We start from the raw sequence: 17,156 nt of genomic DNA, 5'->3' as shown, positions 1-17,156 counted from the left end.
TTGCAAAAAGCTTATTATGTACCAGATAACTTACACCATTTGCTTCAGTCCTTCAGGCAGATACCATTTTCATTTCAGAAAGAAAGAAACCAGAGCTCAAAGAGACTAATAAATAAATTAATCAGAACCAAAACACAAGATCATAAAATAAAAATAGTTTGTCATTCTTTACCATTTGGCATACTGAGAAATTGGTGGCAGCACTGTCACTAAATAGTGGATAATCAGATTGATAACCTGATCTGTCAAATTGCAGATCTAGGTAAGTCTTGATGGGGCCGGGGTGGGGAGGAATAGCAGGGCTTGTAACCTAGTTATAAGAAAATATAGCAGAGAGTGGTTGAAGAATAAACTCTGTAAACCAGGATCTCTAAGTTGCTAATCCTATAAATCTCTTTTTTTTAAACTTAAAATTGAAGTTGATATTTAGTTTACCCAGAGTTTCAAGATAAGGTAGTTTGTGATCAAAGTGCTGTATATTGGGACAGTTATTATTTAATTGTCTTACTTCCATGAACTGTGGAGTTTCCTTATTGAGAGCTATTTGTGGTAGCCTTCTATAAAGCTTTTGTTCTCTTTGTTAATCTTGGAACAGTCTGAAAGGTTTTTAAATTGAGATTCTTTTTTTAACCCATTCAATTTATTAAATTCCTATTGTCTTTATACCTGGAGGAAAACAATGGTATTTTTCAGAATATTGAGATTAATTCTTGAGGATGAAAAGAGACAATGTTTGACCTTTTGCAAGTATCATTGATGACGAAGGGCACTTGAACTTTTATTCCCGCATCTAGGAAATAAGTGCTTTGGAAAATATGAAAAATGACAGTTTTCCGTGTCAGCAGTAGGAAAAAAAATTCAATTTATAGAACTCTTTTAATATTTATGAAACCCATGAAAACTTGAGCAGCTGTATATCCAAAATTATAGAGAATATGCTGCCGTAGTTTTGAAGATGAATTGAAATTTTCCCTGGATAAAGGGACAGTTCTAAAGATAAGCTTTCTGCTTTGTTTATGACCAGGGAAGGACATGTATAGACAACCATTTTTAATAAATTTAAAATGCGTAGTATATTGATCAGCATTGTTTTAAGTTTTGCTTTTGAACACTAAGAAAGAATACAGAGTACGTTATGGCACAAGTACCTAAGTACCTGTTTACCTCTTTAGATGCTGGTAGACCACTTGTTTTGCTAGTCTTTGGAATTGGAAGGAGTGTCAAATACACAGAAGCCAGAGTCATCTTGGCCAGATGGTGTTTGATACAGATGGATGGTTAGTTGTCATGCAGATCTCCTAGTTGGTAACTTGTTGCTGCCATCTGACTCAAAGAATCATTCACACACACTGGCTGTCAAAAGCATCTTCTCTTCTGTCTGTTTTAGCTGTCATGTCTGTGCTCTGTACAGAAGTGTTGACAAGACATTGCTGTTGTACATTTTCAATGTGGTTGTTAGTGATTTTTCTGTTTTGTGGGGTCTTTGATGGGGCTGGAATGTACTTGATTTGTAATTGTATTGTTTTGTTTTTTTTTTTAAATACTGTGACAGTACAACAATTATCTGACCCTTTAAAAGAACTTTTCAGGTTGTAAGTTTATTCAGATCTGTTCAATGAACAAAAGCATTTAATAAAAAGAAAAAAAAGTACTGTTTCAGTTTCCAAATATAACAAATAAATTTAATTCTACTGGTTATTTCCCAGTTTAATACAATATCTTCTCTGGACTTTCCCTCTCATAGCCTTGTGGTCAAAATCTTTATATTATTCTCTGAATATGTATTTTCTTTTCTTGAATTAGTACCCTTTTTTTGCTGATGGTATTAAAAAAAAGGAAAAAGATCTTTAGATATTGCCTATCTTTTGTACCCATCTTCTCAAACTTAATTTCCTTTTGTCTTATTCACCTACTGACCTGTCTCCATTTTTCCTGTTTCCCTTATAAAATATAAGCAAAGCCTTTTCTCCATTCTTTCAGGTAACTTCTGAAGTCATGTCTGTTTCTCTGATACTTAGTTAACAACTTAAAGTCTATTTATTCCACTAATATTTACTGAGCATCTCAAAATTGGCCAGCCACTCTGCTATACTCTAGAGATACCAGAAGAAAATAAGCCTCTGCCCTTGAAGAGGTCATAGTCTAAAGCAAAATCAGAAGTATAATTAGACGAGAATACTATAATTGCTATAATGTAAGTATGTGGAAAAAGCAGTAAGAAAACAAGGACCATTGCTATTCTTTTTCCCCTACTGTACTTCCGGAATATGAGTTTTTAAGTTATTGCAGTTTGCTGGAGTTTATAAAGTACTTTATTAAGTAGTTTAAGAAATAGTTCAAAACTTCAACTTGAAAATTTTCCCAGCCAATGAGTACATTTTCAGCATTATTCATTTACTATAATATTTTATATGTAGGTGTGCTGAAGTATGTGTTCAAGCCAGAGACTAAAAGATGAATATTACCTGGCAGAGCCTTCTGAGTTGGTTCCAAAAGAAAATACAAGTCCCTTGGTTTTTCATGAAGGTGGGAAAAAATGTATATAGTAGAAGGAGAGTGGGCTGAGATTTGAGTAACTTACACATTTATTCTGGGCCTATCTCTAATTGCTAAGTTTTTTGTCCTGGTTACTTAATGTCTGGATAGTAGAATATTTTTACCTATCGAAATGTAGTGAAAGAATGGGCAATTATTGGTCAGTGTTTATGAAGAGCTTTGAGTTCTTTGGAGAACATTGTAAATACACAGAAGTAGATAGTGAAGAAGTAACATTAGCATGTTTGCTGATTCCTTAGCCTGGTAATTCTGTGTAGCCCAGGTAAATTTAAGCTATTATAGAATTTGCTATAAACCTTTAAATCCTTTTTTCAGTCAACCTACTCACTCTAGGGGTTTGGATATAAATTTATGTAGGAATAAGATGTCTTGGTCTGAGAGGCATGGCCCTAGTGTTTAAGGTTTAGTTCTGAGACTCATAACCATAAGTCATATGGTCCAATTGGACTCACAACATACATTCTTCTATTTATAATAATAAAATTAGGCTTCTTTTTTTTTTTTAACTTGGATTCCTTATTTCCTTTTTTTTCATCAGTGATGTACTAAGTATCTCCTATGTATAAATTACTTTGCAGAATTCTATGGGCGTATCAAGTTCTATAACGCTACTCTCAGGCAGCATGCAAAGATAACAAACCACTTGAGTTACTTATCAGCTCTGTCAGTTATTCTTGTTTGAAATGTATTACTTATAAAATTTCACCCTTTATTTGGGAAAATGTGGTATTTTGCTTTAATTTCCTAAGCTAATTTATTTTGGGAATCTAGGAACAGCTGTGTAACTTATAAAGAACTTTAAGCTTATTGGTCTCTGAAAATAATAATTTCACTGATTTTTAATTACGATAAAAATTCAATTCAAAATCAAATATTTTTTTTAAGGTTTTATTTATTTGAGAGAGAGAGAGAGAGCACAAGCACAAGCAGGGGGAGCAGCAGAGGGTAGACCAGAAACAGGCTCCCTGCTGAGCTAGGAGCCTGATGCAGGGCTCCATCCCAGGACCCTGGGATCATGACCTGAGCTGAAGGCAGATACTTAACCAACTGAGCCACCCAGGCACCCCTCAAAATCAAATATTTAGTATCTACTGAAGGACATTCTGAGATTATTAAGACCCTATTTTACATGCAGGGAATTTATGATTTAGTCCTTTATTGTTCTTTATTGATAAAGAGTTCTCTATTATTTGTTGATAATATATTTTTAAGACTTTGTACTAATTTGGTAATTGTAATGCAACATTTTCATATTTGCTTAAAGGTTTGTTAACATCAGTTATTCTCTAATACAAACTGCTATCTTCTTTCATTGCTTAATTCTCACAGTCATTGCAATAAAATAGCAAGATGAATGGACTAAAAATATAAGGGAAATTATGATATTTAAGATACCCAATAAGGATTCTGGATATTCTCTTGACTTCTTAAAATTTAATCTGAGAAAAGAAGTTTCTGATCAATATAATTTTATAATTTGTACTTGCTCCTTTGTTTTCATTACAGTTTTAGTATGCTACTTCCTTTGTGGTTTTATACTCTAAATACAAATTCAAAACTGTTTATTTAAAAGATGGGAAATCTTAACATTTTTTAAGTTAGTAGGTATTTTTATAGAATAATATAGCATCCATTTTGTTATTCATGCTTTTTTTGTTGTCATTAGGGACTGAATTCTAAATTACAACTTTTATCCTAACTGAAGGACCAAGAAACATACATTTGAACTATTAACTGAAATTTCTTTAATTAAGATGATTTTTTTAATTTTACAGTGTTTTAAATCAGTGATGTTTAGAATGATTATTAATACGCTATTGGAGCCAGTTTTTAGTTCAGAAATAACATGTTCAATACCTGGGAAATGGCAGCAGGGCAACTCATATCTATATGTGATTAATTATTAATGGACAGTAAATGTATGTACATATCTGTCAGTGAATATCAGGCTAACTGGTTTTTATGTCAGCAGACTGAGAACTATGAGCAGAGAATACGTGAGCAACAGGAACAGCTGTCACTTCAACAAACTATTATTGACAAGCTAAAATCACAGTTATTTCTTGTGAATTCCAGTCAAGGTATGTTCATATTAATTTTTTATGCATTTCTTGAATCTCTTGGAGAAAAGAAAGGTGGAAATCAAATTTTTCTTTTATATTTCTCCATTGTTTCTCAGTAGTTCTGGTATTTTAGTAACTGTGGTACAGTTACATATTTTTATTTAAGAAATGGATACTTGCGGGGTATGGAGAAATGAACATTCACATATACTATATTGTAGAACTCTAAGTTGATGAAACTTCCTAGAAGACAATTCACCTTAAATAGCAAAAACTTTTTTAAATGTCTGTGCCTTTTAAATGAAAATTTCAAGTCCTTAAAAATACGTCATAAGAAAATATTTGTTCAGGAACTCAAAGACATGTATGCCAAGGTTGCTTATCATAATATAATGTCTAATAATGAAAAATTAGAAATAAAGATGTGTTCAACAGTTAAATTAGTCATTCATGTAACGAACAGCTACGTAGCCAAGAAAAAGTGATAATAGATGTTAACTTACTAACATGAGACATTCATAATATTTAAAAAATGAACAAAGCAGGATAAAAATATATATGTAATTTTATTTTATGTGTGCAAAAAGAGGTTCTTGTTTGAATTTATATGTATAGAAAAAGAAAAACTGTGATAAAATATAAACCAAAATGTTAACAAGAATAATTCACAGGTCATAAAAGTTGTGGGGAGCTTTTATTTATTTATTTTTGGCATGTCTGCATTTTCTAATTTTCCTAGAATAAGTATGGAGTAGTTAGGCAAATAATTATCTTAAACAAGGGATACATACCTGGAAAATATGGCTTATTAAAAGTTTAATTGCTGTTGTTGATATGAAGTTGCAAAGAGCTTCTGGTTTTCTAAATTCTACATATTTTTTACACCACTTATTTTGGGAGTGGGAGTTTTGTGTATTTAGTGGGAATGAAAAAGTCTAAATGGGAAAATTTAAATTGTCAAAGTAATTATTATCTAAAGAATTTTTGAAGCTCATAGTTTAAAATCTCTTTAAAATTAGGGTTTCTGGTTTGTTTTTATTTTTCCAGGTGGTACCAAAAACAGGGGTTTTCTACTTACATCCAAGAGGTTTTTGTCTTGCAGATAACAGTTTTGGCTATGTTCCCCTGCTTGAAGACAGTGAAGCAAGGAAGAATAATTTGACTCTTGATCAGCCACATGATAAAGTAAAATCAGGAATACCAAGAGAAAAACAATTACAGGTAGACTGCACTGCTGGTTTATTCCCTAAAGGAAATAAGAAATGAGAAATCAGGTTCCACAGACTTCCTGAATTATTCAGTCAGTATTCTGTGAAATATGGGTGGGCAGGAACAGGGGAGAGGGTGGACAAGATTCTTTTCAATCCTGCCATTGCTTCTGCAAAAAAGCAACATTCAAATGCCGATACATAACACATCTTCCTTGTTTTATTTTCCTGATAAGATCCACCATTGGAATTTAAACAAATTCTATTTATACACAAACAAATGACTTACATGTTTTTAAGTAGAAGCACTATTTCCAAGTAATATAAAGGCTTACTAGGTTTGTTTCGTGTTGCCTGGTATTCTCTTTCTATATCACAGGCATTTAACAAAGAAGTAAAACATTTAACTAAGGTAGATAGTAAGGCACAGATGATTCTGGATTAAAAAACAACACCGGTTTTTTCTTCAATTGCCTGTGCTTAATTTTTTAAAAATCCACCTCACCAGTTTAAGCAGAAGGAAACAATGTAAAAGGAACATTCTGCATCTGCAAGGAGACATATATGAGGATGTTCAAGCTACATTGCTTAGAAACAACTTAAACATCCATCAGTAGCAGAATGGCACACCTTTACATGAAACACTTTAGGAAAATTAAAATTAACTGAATATTTATGTATTAGTATGCCTAGATTTCAGAAACAGCGTTGAATAAAAAGTGGAAATTACAAAATGATAAAATGGGAATAATTTATGTAAATTTTTAAAAATATAAAATATTATGACATTGTTTATGAAAACACAAGTATGTAATAAAAGTATAAAAACATGGACAGGAAGTTACACAGCTCCTTTAGAAAACCGATCACCTCTACAATTGGAGATAGAATAGTCTGTGATTCTGGGAAGGGCTTTAATTGTATCCACAAGTTCTTTTTTTTTTTTAAAGAAAAGAGCTGAAGCAAAATATTAACACTTGTTAAATCAAGGTAGTGGATATATACGTACATATTGGTCTCCATGTTTTTATGAGTCATTGAAATGTTATGTTTAAAAAGGAATTTTTTTTAATGAGTTAGGTTTTAATAGGATGAAACAGCTTTTAAATAAAATAAGATCTCCCAGTAAATGAGGACTCTTAACATGCACAAGACCAATTAAGTCAAGAATTCTGTATTTATTTCTTTTCTTCTAGATAAGGTAGAAGATTTTAGCTTTGTGTGCCAAGGTTATTCAGTTACCAATCCCATAACTAAGACTACCTAAACTTATTTTCATTTAACATCAAATATGAGAAATCCAATTTAGATACATTTCTATATATAAAGATTTTAAAATGGGAAGTTCTCTAAAGTATCTTCCACTTCATTTTTTTTTTTTTAATCATTCTTGTTTTTTTATTTGGATCATTCATCTCTTCACCTCCACTGCAATTTCCATTTATCTCAAAATGCTAATAAACACAAGAAACCCTGGCACTGGAATATGTTTAGGATTATTCTGTAAAAGACAAAATTCAGAAACAGTGATTCTGACTTCTGAAATACAGTTTTGTGATTGGGTCTATTATAGTATATTACAAAATAATTGAACTACTCTATAATGGTGACTTATAAATTTAGTGCTTAAATAAACTATACATTCCACTTTCCTGTTTCAGGGACTTCTAACTATTATTTACCATTAATTTTTATTCAAAATTCCCATATTGCAATTATAACATTTCTTTGAAGATTATTATCAGTTCAAAATATAGAGAAGGTATTTTTGAAGAGATTAGTCTTGGTTTGAACAAATGGGATGGTGTAAAAGACTCTTAGATATGTTGGTAATTTCATTTATTTTATATTTGGGTAATTTGTCATTGTTTATGAAAGTTTTAGAGTTTATTTCTCAGTAAGTGTTCAGTGGGAACCTTCAACAGAATTCTTTTTTAAATTACATTTGTTTTATTTTTATAAGATATCTTTTGTTCACAAAATATATGTCTGGATACCTGGGCTAACGTTAAGTGTAAGTAACAGAAATTATGTCAGAGATGGCTTATTTCTGAAGAATTAACAATGTTGCATCAGTTGTGACTTTAATTTGTAGACAGACAACAGAGGGAAAAATATAAAGCTCCAAGTAAGAAATAAATCTAAATTCAATGAGTTCTCTTAATGATCTTTACTAGTAGGGGAAATGTTTATCTGACAGCCACATATTTAATACTTTGAATAGCTCATCCACTCAGTCTTCTTATACTTGTAACCGTTTAATAGAAATAAAAATTAGTCTCTTGTATTTCAGCTTTCTCATCTTTCTTTATATATCCAGAGCCAAAGTGTTAATGAGCACTAAATATATAACAGATTAAAAAGAAGAGTAAATATATTTTAAAAGAATGAATAAATTGGATTTATTGAATATCTGAGAGCTGGCTGTATATTGTAAAAAGTTAGGCTTCATTTAGAAAAATACTGCCTAATTAAGTAATTGAAATTAAAATCTTTTCAATTGGCGTATATGTTGTTCTATACATATTGAGTCATAATTAAATTTACTTTTAGTTAATACAAGGAAAATCCATTCCTAAAGAACTTCGATTTTGGATATATCAGGGTTTTTCCAAAATGAAAAAATATGGGTTATCAGTTGCAATTTTGTAAAAGTATGCATCTACATATAAAAACTGCAAGGCATGATGTAGAAATGGCTAAGATAATGGTACAGTTCATTTTTTTCTGTTTTCAATATACTTTTATATTATTAGTCTTCTTAAAAACTAAATGATTTGTAGAAATCACATTCCCAGTCAGTTGGACTGGCCTCTATAATGAATTACTAAGTTAATAGAAATGCTTTGAACCAATAACACAAAGAAGCTACTAACCACCCACAGTCTTTTCCTTCAGTTAGCTGTGTGATTTGAGGATTTGTTTTCTTTAGACTATGTATTTTGTTTAAGATTTGGTTAGGATATTTGACAGGGGAAAGACCCATTGACATGCCAAATGCCAACCTTGAGTGCCTTGGAAAATGAGACAAAGAGTGGAGGATAGGGGTATATTGAGGGGAAAGAAGCTCTTTTAGAAAATTTTATTTGAGAAACATGAAATTTATAGTTCAGCCTCTGTTCATGGTATTCCTACACAGAGCATGCAGGAGTCCTTTAAGTCAAGGGGCGCCTGGGTGGCTCAGTCAGTTAAGCATCCGGCTCTTGATATTGGCTCAGGTCATGATCTCAGGGTTGTGAGATCAAGCCCTGAATCAGGCTCTAAACTCAGCAGGGAGTCTGCTTGAGATTATCTCTCCCTCACCCTGTGCCTCTCCCCACTGTCCACCCCCCATGTGCATGCACATGCATGCTCTCTCTAAAAATAAATCTTTAAAAAAAAAAAAGTTAAGACATCAGAGCTTGTATAATTGGATGACTCTTAGTACTCTGCTTATAGTTTAGAGGCATTAGGGAAAAAGTACTCAGTTTAATGGAAAACCTGAGTTTCACTTCTTTTTTTTTTTATTGGCAGGGCAGGGGGAGCAAAGGGAGAGGGAGAGAGAGAAGGTCAAGCAGGCTCCATGCTCAGTGCGGAGCCTGACACAGGCTCAATCCCACACCCTGATCTCACAACCCTAGCCGAGATCAAGGGTTGGACACTTATCCAGGCTGAGCCACCCAGGCTCCCCTGAGTTGCACTTGTACACCACCATGGTTCGCACAGTCTTTCTTGATGAGATATTATTTTGGCAAAGGGGTCATTGCATCATCCATCATACAATAAAGTACCCCAAATTTTACCCCCAAACTTAACAGCTTAAAACAAATATTTATTATCTCAGTGCCTGTGGGTCAGAAATTTGGAAGTCACTTAGCTACATGGTTCTGGTTTAAGATCTCATATGATTAAAATCAGGACATGGGCAAGGGCTTCAGTCATCTAGAGGGTCGGTGTGGTTGGAGGACCCACTTCCAGGATGGCTCACTGACATGACCGTTGGCAGGAGACTTCTCCATATGGGCCTTTCTCACAACCAGGCCCATAACTTCCTCAAAGTAAGAAAGTAGGAGATCCAAGAGAGAGAGCAAGAAGGAAGCCACAGTGCTTTATATGACTTAGTCTCTACAAATCACATACCTTTATTCTGCTTGTTAGAAATAAGTTAAGAGGTGCTCCAGAGGCAAGGAAATAAGCTCCTTTTCTTGAAAGGAAGAGTACCAGAGATTTTGTAGATGTATTTTAAAAGTATCATGGGATTCTAGATTGTGGCATACAGAAGAGGGTACCAAAGATCAGGGGTGTGGGGTGTAATATTCAATTTATATGATAAATACTAGTGAAAAGTAGAGGACCTTGGCAGAATTTAATAGTAAATTCAACTTCCTGAATCCTATCACTGTTAATCTCGGAAGAAAAAAATATCATAGCTTCTCCTCTTAAGAACAATTTCAAAAATTCGAATGTAGACTTTCCAGGGAATAGCTGAGCGTGTTTTAGAGAACCAAGAAACTGCTGCCTGTTTTACTCTTTCTTTTTTTATAGCCAATTTTAAAAATCGAAAATATGTAGAAAATCAAATAACACAAAAATACACATACTTAGTCTTCACAAAACTCTTATTTGTAGAACACCATTGTCTTGATGTCTCAGCAGTTATTTAAATAACAAATTATGTTTCTTAATATAAATATAAATTGGTATTATTTAATTCACTTTTTTAAAAGCCAGGATTGTAATATACTGGGTCATTTTTAAGATCTTGGAAATAAGAGATTTTTATAATACTGCTCTGGGAAGCACTTCAGTTGCCAAATTAAAGATTTTATTTATTTATTTGACAGAGACAGCCAGCTAGAGAGGGAATACAAGCAGGGGGAGTGGAAGAGAGAGAAGCAGGCTCATAGCAGAGGAGCCTGATGTGGGGCTCGATCCCAGAATGCTGGGATCACGCCCTGAGCCGAAGGCAGACGCTTAATGACCGAGCCACCCAGGCGCCCCCAAATTAAATACTATTTTAGCTGCCCAGGGTTTGACAAAAATTGCTTGCCCTCCTCTTTCTATCCTACTTTTTGTTTTTGTGGAAGTTACACAAAAGTCTAGATAGAGTGTTTGGATGCAAGAAAATATGTAGAGAGCAATAATATAGAATGCGCAGAAGAATTTGGTGATATTGGTAAATTTTCTTTGCTCATTCATTAACTGAACTGCTGTGTGTACTTGACACTGCGAGCTGCTGGAAGAACAAAGAGATACTGTCCCTGCCCTCTGGCTTAAGGTCTTGGTTTAAAAAACAAACAAGAAAACCGACATTACTGATTGTTGTAAAGTCATTTCAGAGTCTAGGATCCAAAATACAAAGTATAATGTGAGTTTATTTGAACTTCTAACTATTTAAATAGAGCTCATGTGTTCATGTGTCCTAAGAGCTGATTTTTGCTTTATCTGATTTTCTGTGTATATTTCTTGTTTATACATGTCTTTTTTCATCTGACTTATATGCTTCAAGCAAAAGTATAAAAATACAAAGAATGCAGTTACTGAAAGATGCTGATTAGACAGTTGGCGCATTTCTAATGTAGTTATCATTATGATTAGATCAGCAGATACATGGTAGCTTTGAGGAGCAGCGAAGATTTTGTGGGTTTAGAAGAGTAAACCAGTGATGCAGCTGTGGAGCTGCCATCAGTGCTAACATTAAGGAAATAAGATGTGCTGTACCTGGCAATTCTAGTATGTACAGAGGCTCCGACATGTTGGGAGAAGGCTGATGTCTAAAAATTCACTTGTCAATCACTTAAACAAGAAGTATTTGAACTCCTTCTATTTGCCTAGTCTTGCTAGTCAGTGACAGGAATACAAAAAAAAGAGGAAGACAAGATCTATCTCCTTTAAGGAGCTACATAATCTGGTTGGAGAAACAAGGGTTTGGAGACCCAAAGCAATTAGCAAACATTATAAGACAATGCGAAGTCTTACTTATATGATAAACTGAAACACTAAGTATAATTTTATGGTACAGATAAAACATGTAGACCTTAATTTAAAAATAAAAATTCCCAGTGAGCTGAAGGTAGGTAGGCTTGAGCAGGGGCCCAACATTTAGTTCAAGTAGAGAAAAGAAAACATATTCTTATATGCCTATATTTTGGTAATATGTGCACAGATATGTAAATTTCTGCAAGATTTTAATGGGAAAAGAATAATTTCTAAGCAAGAACCAAAATTATTACAGGCCACTTTGGAGAGCGTTATATAAACTGAAAGCTGGAGTGCCTGGCTGACTCTGTCAGTAGAGCATGTGACCCTTGATTTAAGGGTCATGAGTTCAAGCCCCATGTTGGGTGCAGAGATTACATGCATAGATACAGCCATGTATACATACATACATACATACATAAATTAACTAAAAGCTAAAACTTGGGGTTTTGAAAGAGCATTTCATTTTCTATAACCTTTTTATTTTTTTATTTTTTTATTTTTTTTTAAAGATTTTATTTATTTATTTGACAGAGAGAGACACACAGCCAAGGAGAGAAGGACCACAAGCAGGGGGAATGGGAGAGGAAGAAGCAGGCTCTCAGCAGAGGAGCCTGACGCGGGGCTCGATCCCAGAGCGCTGGGATCACGTCCCGAGCTAAAGGCAGATGCTTAACGACTGCACCACCCAGGCGCCCCTACTATAACCTTTTTAAAATAACATAATCATGGTTTCAGAAGACAGAATGCTCCCTACCATTTTGTTACTTTATCCTATACATGGTCCTTCAGTGAGAGGCATTGGTGTGTTCCTCTAGTTATGTATGACAGTTTCAGCAGGGTGAACTTTAGCTCTGCTTTACTTTCTGGACTTCCATAACTTATAAAATCCTAGCCTCACAAATCTACGTCTTAGATGGCATCCCTGTCCTTGAACTGTTCGTTTGTCATACACACTGGATTTCAGATGCAGTTCCTACTTAGGGATCTCTCTCTCTGAGTTTAGGCCTCCTGTAGCTTCTCACTTTTTCTATCGCAAGTCTCTTAAACTATATTTAGAGTCACTATTCTTTTAATGATCAGTTATCGTTTTTCATCACATTTTATTAGACAAAAATAGCGATTGTACCATCTGTACAATGGCACATGGCAGCCTAAGTTAGGGGCTTAGTAGGATTGGAGAGAATGTGTGTGAACACCCTACCCTGTCTTTTCTCTCAGAGCAAATGTCCTATTCCCCCTAGTTTTGTTTCTAGAGACTGGATTGAATATACTTTCTTTTAGTGTATAACACTTCTATATTACTCCTGTTTGGAGACTGGTCTTTGTTTATAGACCCTCTGGTAGAATAGTAATTAGAAGGAAGAAAAATTACCTTCAGTCAGTTTATTCATTAAAGTTCAGAGTTTTTTCCAAAGTGTCATATTAGATATATCACAGACTTAAGAAACAAAAAAATATATGTTGATACTTTGAAATTTCTGTTGCAGAAATTTTGATTGTTTCCAAATCTGAATTTTTTTTAAGATTTATTCATTTATTATTTTAGAGAGAGTGCACAGTGGGTAGGGGCAGAGGGAGAAGGCAAGAGAGTATCTCAGGCAGACTCCCCGCTGAGCATGGAGCTCGATCCCACAACCCTGAGATCATGACCCAAGCCAAAATCAAGAGTTGGATGCTTAACTGACTGAGCCACCCAGGCTCCCCTCCAAATCTGAATTATTACTCCAGCCTAGGTTTTTCCTGTCTGGGCCTCTGTTTTTTAATTCAATACATCGTTTTAAGGTTTTTGTTTTTATAATACTGGAAATAATTTTTGAGGGAAGAAAAAAAATGGAAAGGGGCATATCACTTTTTAAGTTTTCTTCCCAGGCTTCTAAGCGCATCTGATTATTTCTAGTGATGGCTTTTCTCCCCTTACTTCCGCCTTTTAAGCCCCTTCCTGACATTTCCCATTTTTCTTTTTTCTACTCTTCTCCAGATACCACAAAACAAAGTTAGTATATTCTGTTCAGCCCTGATTTCTCTTGACCCAGTCATGAAAGTCTGTTCTCTCAGCCTCAGTAGGTTAGGACTAGCCCCCCAAAACAATCTAGTTTCTCTTATATTATAATATGTCCTAAAAATCTCAAAATCTGTTTTGAAAACATTGGTTTTTCAGCATATGAAACGGTTCCACGTTTAGTCTGTTGTGATCTGTTGTATTGTTTTTTGGTTGAATTATATGGAATCTGGTTTCATACAGATACGTTGTTAGGAAAGGGAAGAATATTTTAATAACCTTTTTAGAAATTGTGGTTAGAATAGTTAGAAACTATTCTCCTTTGATACCGTACCAAAATTCAGTAAGTAGTAGTCTCAAGTATTAATTGCAATATAAAAGCTGAAACCAGTGAACTTTTCTACTGCATTAAAAGCCAGTGGTCTACCTTGTACTTTAGATCTTTTACCTATATGATTTTGTAGCATCATGATTTGGTTATTTGGAAAATATTGCTTCACTGAGCTATACAGATCTTGCAGATATTGACTATGATAGAATATTTAAAAATCACGTTTAACATCTTACTGATATCATCATAAAAATCTTTTTAAGGATTTTGGGCAGTTGTCAAGCTTACTGTAACAGGTATACACATTCCCCAAGCTTTTAGTTTTCACTTGAAAACTTAAAACTTTTTTCATGCACAACAAGTCTTGTCAATTGTTTTCCTTAAAGTGAGAGGCTAACTTCATTTGCTTTTGAGAATGTCTGATTAACCATAGCTTGCATGTCAGTCGTTCTTTCAAGTGAAAATGGCATTCCTTTAAAAAAGTGACTAGTTCAGCTTGCAACTCAAACAGTTGAACCAGTGCTTTTCCCCAAGACAGTCCTTGTACTTTGGTATGAAACAGAAGTCCTCTGTGTGTATTTCCTCTTTTGTCTCGCACAATATTTAAATTTTTGATCCCATTAACTTGGGATCAAAATTTAATAAAATTAATAATTTTTATTGTCTCATCAAGGAGATAGCTTAGGACCCCCTGGTTTATTTCAGTCTTCACCATTTTCCTGAGGGGGGCACCAGAACAGGTCCTGTATTTACCAGTGATTCCGACCTTCTTGGTGCGTTTAGCCATGTCGCCACAAACTAGATCTGAGCCCAGAGAGCTACATCTTTATACTTTAAATCATGATACCTGTATATTGCTCCCGGTTACTTCTCTATACCTTCTGTATTAAGTCTAGAACAAACAATTTTGATTCTAGTCTGTTAAAGATAGTGTGGTGCCTGATATATTTCCTGGGGTATCCACAGAACCCAGACCTGTAAAATGTTGCATATTGTGTTCTGATAAATTTTAAAGGCATCTGAAATCAACAGTAAGACAACCACTTAGTTTCATTTAACCACAGAATCTCTAGCTAGCATTTTTCCCAATATTGTATTTTAACAGCCTCTTAATGGATTTGTAGTCTCCTTAAATATATTTCTAGAATTTGGTGGGGGAGAGACAGGGAAGGCTCACCTAATTTTTCATTTGTACCTAATACATTATACTTTGGCAGTCTTGCCATGTTATGAAACCTGAGTTTTTCCCTGAAAGATTTTTTTCTATCCAAGATGGATATCTTTTGTTTTCTCTCCCATTTTGCTTACCAGCAGTGGTGTTGTGATTTTTTGTATTCCAACGTAGTTTTCATCTAAGTAATTCTATATCAGATGGGTTTACGTACATTATTTCTACCCCTAATTGCTCTTCACTACTTAACATTAAGAACAGTATGTCTCCCTCTACACTGTATCCACATAATGTTGCAGGGCCTCACTGACTCGTCCTTATTCCCTTAAAGTGTCATCTGGAATTTACTTCTGCTGAATGACCAAATAGATGCAGTAACTCTTGCTTTCCTTCTTGCTGCAGCTGGTTAAACATTCTCTTCTCCTCTTGTCCTAAGGACAACGTGAGAACTTTTTTTCTAAAGCTGAATCTAAAACTCTCCTTCCTACTTTTTTTCTATTTCTTTTGATGTGAGGAAGATAATAAATCTTGGCATTTTATTGCCCTTTGTCAGACCTACAGTTTTGTTTTGGATTTTACTATTCCAGGAAAGCCTAATCTCACTTTCTTTAAGGTTTTATCTTACCCTAAGATTTTTTTTACGCTAAGGAGAACACCATTACATTAAAAAAGGAAAATGAATGTTAGAAATTTGAACCATATTTGAGGAAAAGGTAATTAGGTTATGTTTTAAAATGTGGTCTACAGTAGACAACAGAACAAGTGAAAAGGTACTGTATCAAAAGAGATGAGAGTGGTTATCAAGAGAGAGGGGAGGCCTGAAAATACAGACTGTAGAAAATGAAAACTCAATAGAGTTGATACGAGAATGAATGATAAGAAAAGTATATAATGAGAGAACAGTGTGCCCATGTCTGAACCTTAGAGAATGCCCACATGTATGGCCTTGGTCAGGGGGCAATGAAAATATCAAAACTTAAAGAAGAAAACCTAAATATGTTATACTGGTAGCCAAAAAAAATGTTTCAAGGAGGAGGTTATAGTCAGTAGTGTGAATACAGTCAAATGAGCAGTGAACAGAATGAGAGCTTTAGGAAAAGCCAGTGGATTGGTGATTAAGACTTCTTTGGAAAATTATTGTGAAGGCTCAGAAGAATGAAGGGATTAAAAAAACAAAAAAGCCCTGAGTTTGGGAGTAGGAGCTTCTGTATAGAAGAATGAGTACCTAACCAGTTCTCTACAAATAACAGTATTAACTCTGGCAAAATACACAAGAAGAACTCCCTTAGGAACTGGACACTGAACTTTGCGTATTTTAGAAAGGAGTCAAATATGGAGCAAGTCATCAGCTCAGAGTAAATTCCCAGTTTTCTATAGTTTTGTCCTGAGAGTGGTCATAGTTGCAGTGGCTGAAATTCCGGTAGAAAACCCACCATCATTCTGGCTGGAAGAATCAGGAAGGAGAATGAGCTCAGAATAAGCATGGTCACCAGAGAGAGGGAAGGAGCCCCAGAGAGGAGAGAGCCAGAGAAGGAAGAAGAACCCTAAGTTCTGTGTTTAAACTCAGCCCATGTCTCTGGCTGTCCCCTGAGGCAGAGATGTGCAGGGGCAAATAGGAAGCAGTTTGCAGCTAAGGCTTATAGGACTGAACTACCCTTCAAAGAAAAGGAGTGACAGTTTGGAGTCTGAGCCTCATCAAGTTAATTGCCTACAAAAACATTTCCACCCTTGGCACTGTGTAGCATAATGTCTCCACAACATATTCACAATATTCAGGGTACAGCCTAAAGTTATTCAATACATGGAGAGTCAATTGTAACCCAGTTTCAAGGGAACACACCAACCCTAAGTGGATCTAGATAGTGAA

At 34.6% G+C, this 17,156-nt stretch overlaps 1 protein-coding gene across 4 annotated transcripts in view; it reads left to right on the top strand.

Moving 5' to 3' along the window:
• Positions 1-17,156, top strand: part of TANK (TRAF family member associated NFKB activator) — an 86,971-nt gene that overhangs the window by 50,789 nt on the left and 19,026 nt on the right. For all 4 annotated transcript variants that reach the window (XM_040644580.1, XM_040644579.1, XM_040644576.1 and 1 more), the window contains exons 3-4: positions 4,529-4,637; positions 5,722-5,840. In XM_040644580.1, coding sequence (XP_040500514.1) covers positions 4,529-4,637; positions 5,722-5,840 — 228 coding nt within the window. The remainder of the gene's footprint in view (positions 1-4,528; positions 4,638-5,721; positions 5,841-17,156) is intronic.

Source organism: Ursus maritimus, unplaced genomic scaffold (assembly GCF_017311325.1).
Source record: "Ursus maritimus isolate PB19 unplaced genomic scaffold, ASM1731132v1 scaffold_1, whole genome shotgun sequence".
NCBI classification, from domain to species: Eukaryota; Metazoa; Chordata; class Mammalia; order Carnivora; family Ursidae; genus Ursus; species Ursus maritimus.
The sequence above is the reverse complement of the archived record's forward strand: the minus strand, read 5'-3'. Positions and strand labels throughout refer to the sequence as shown.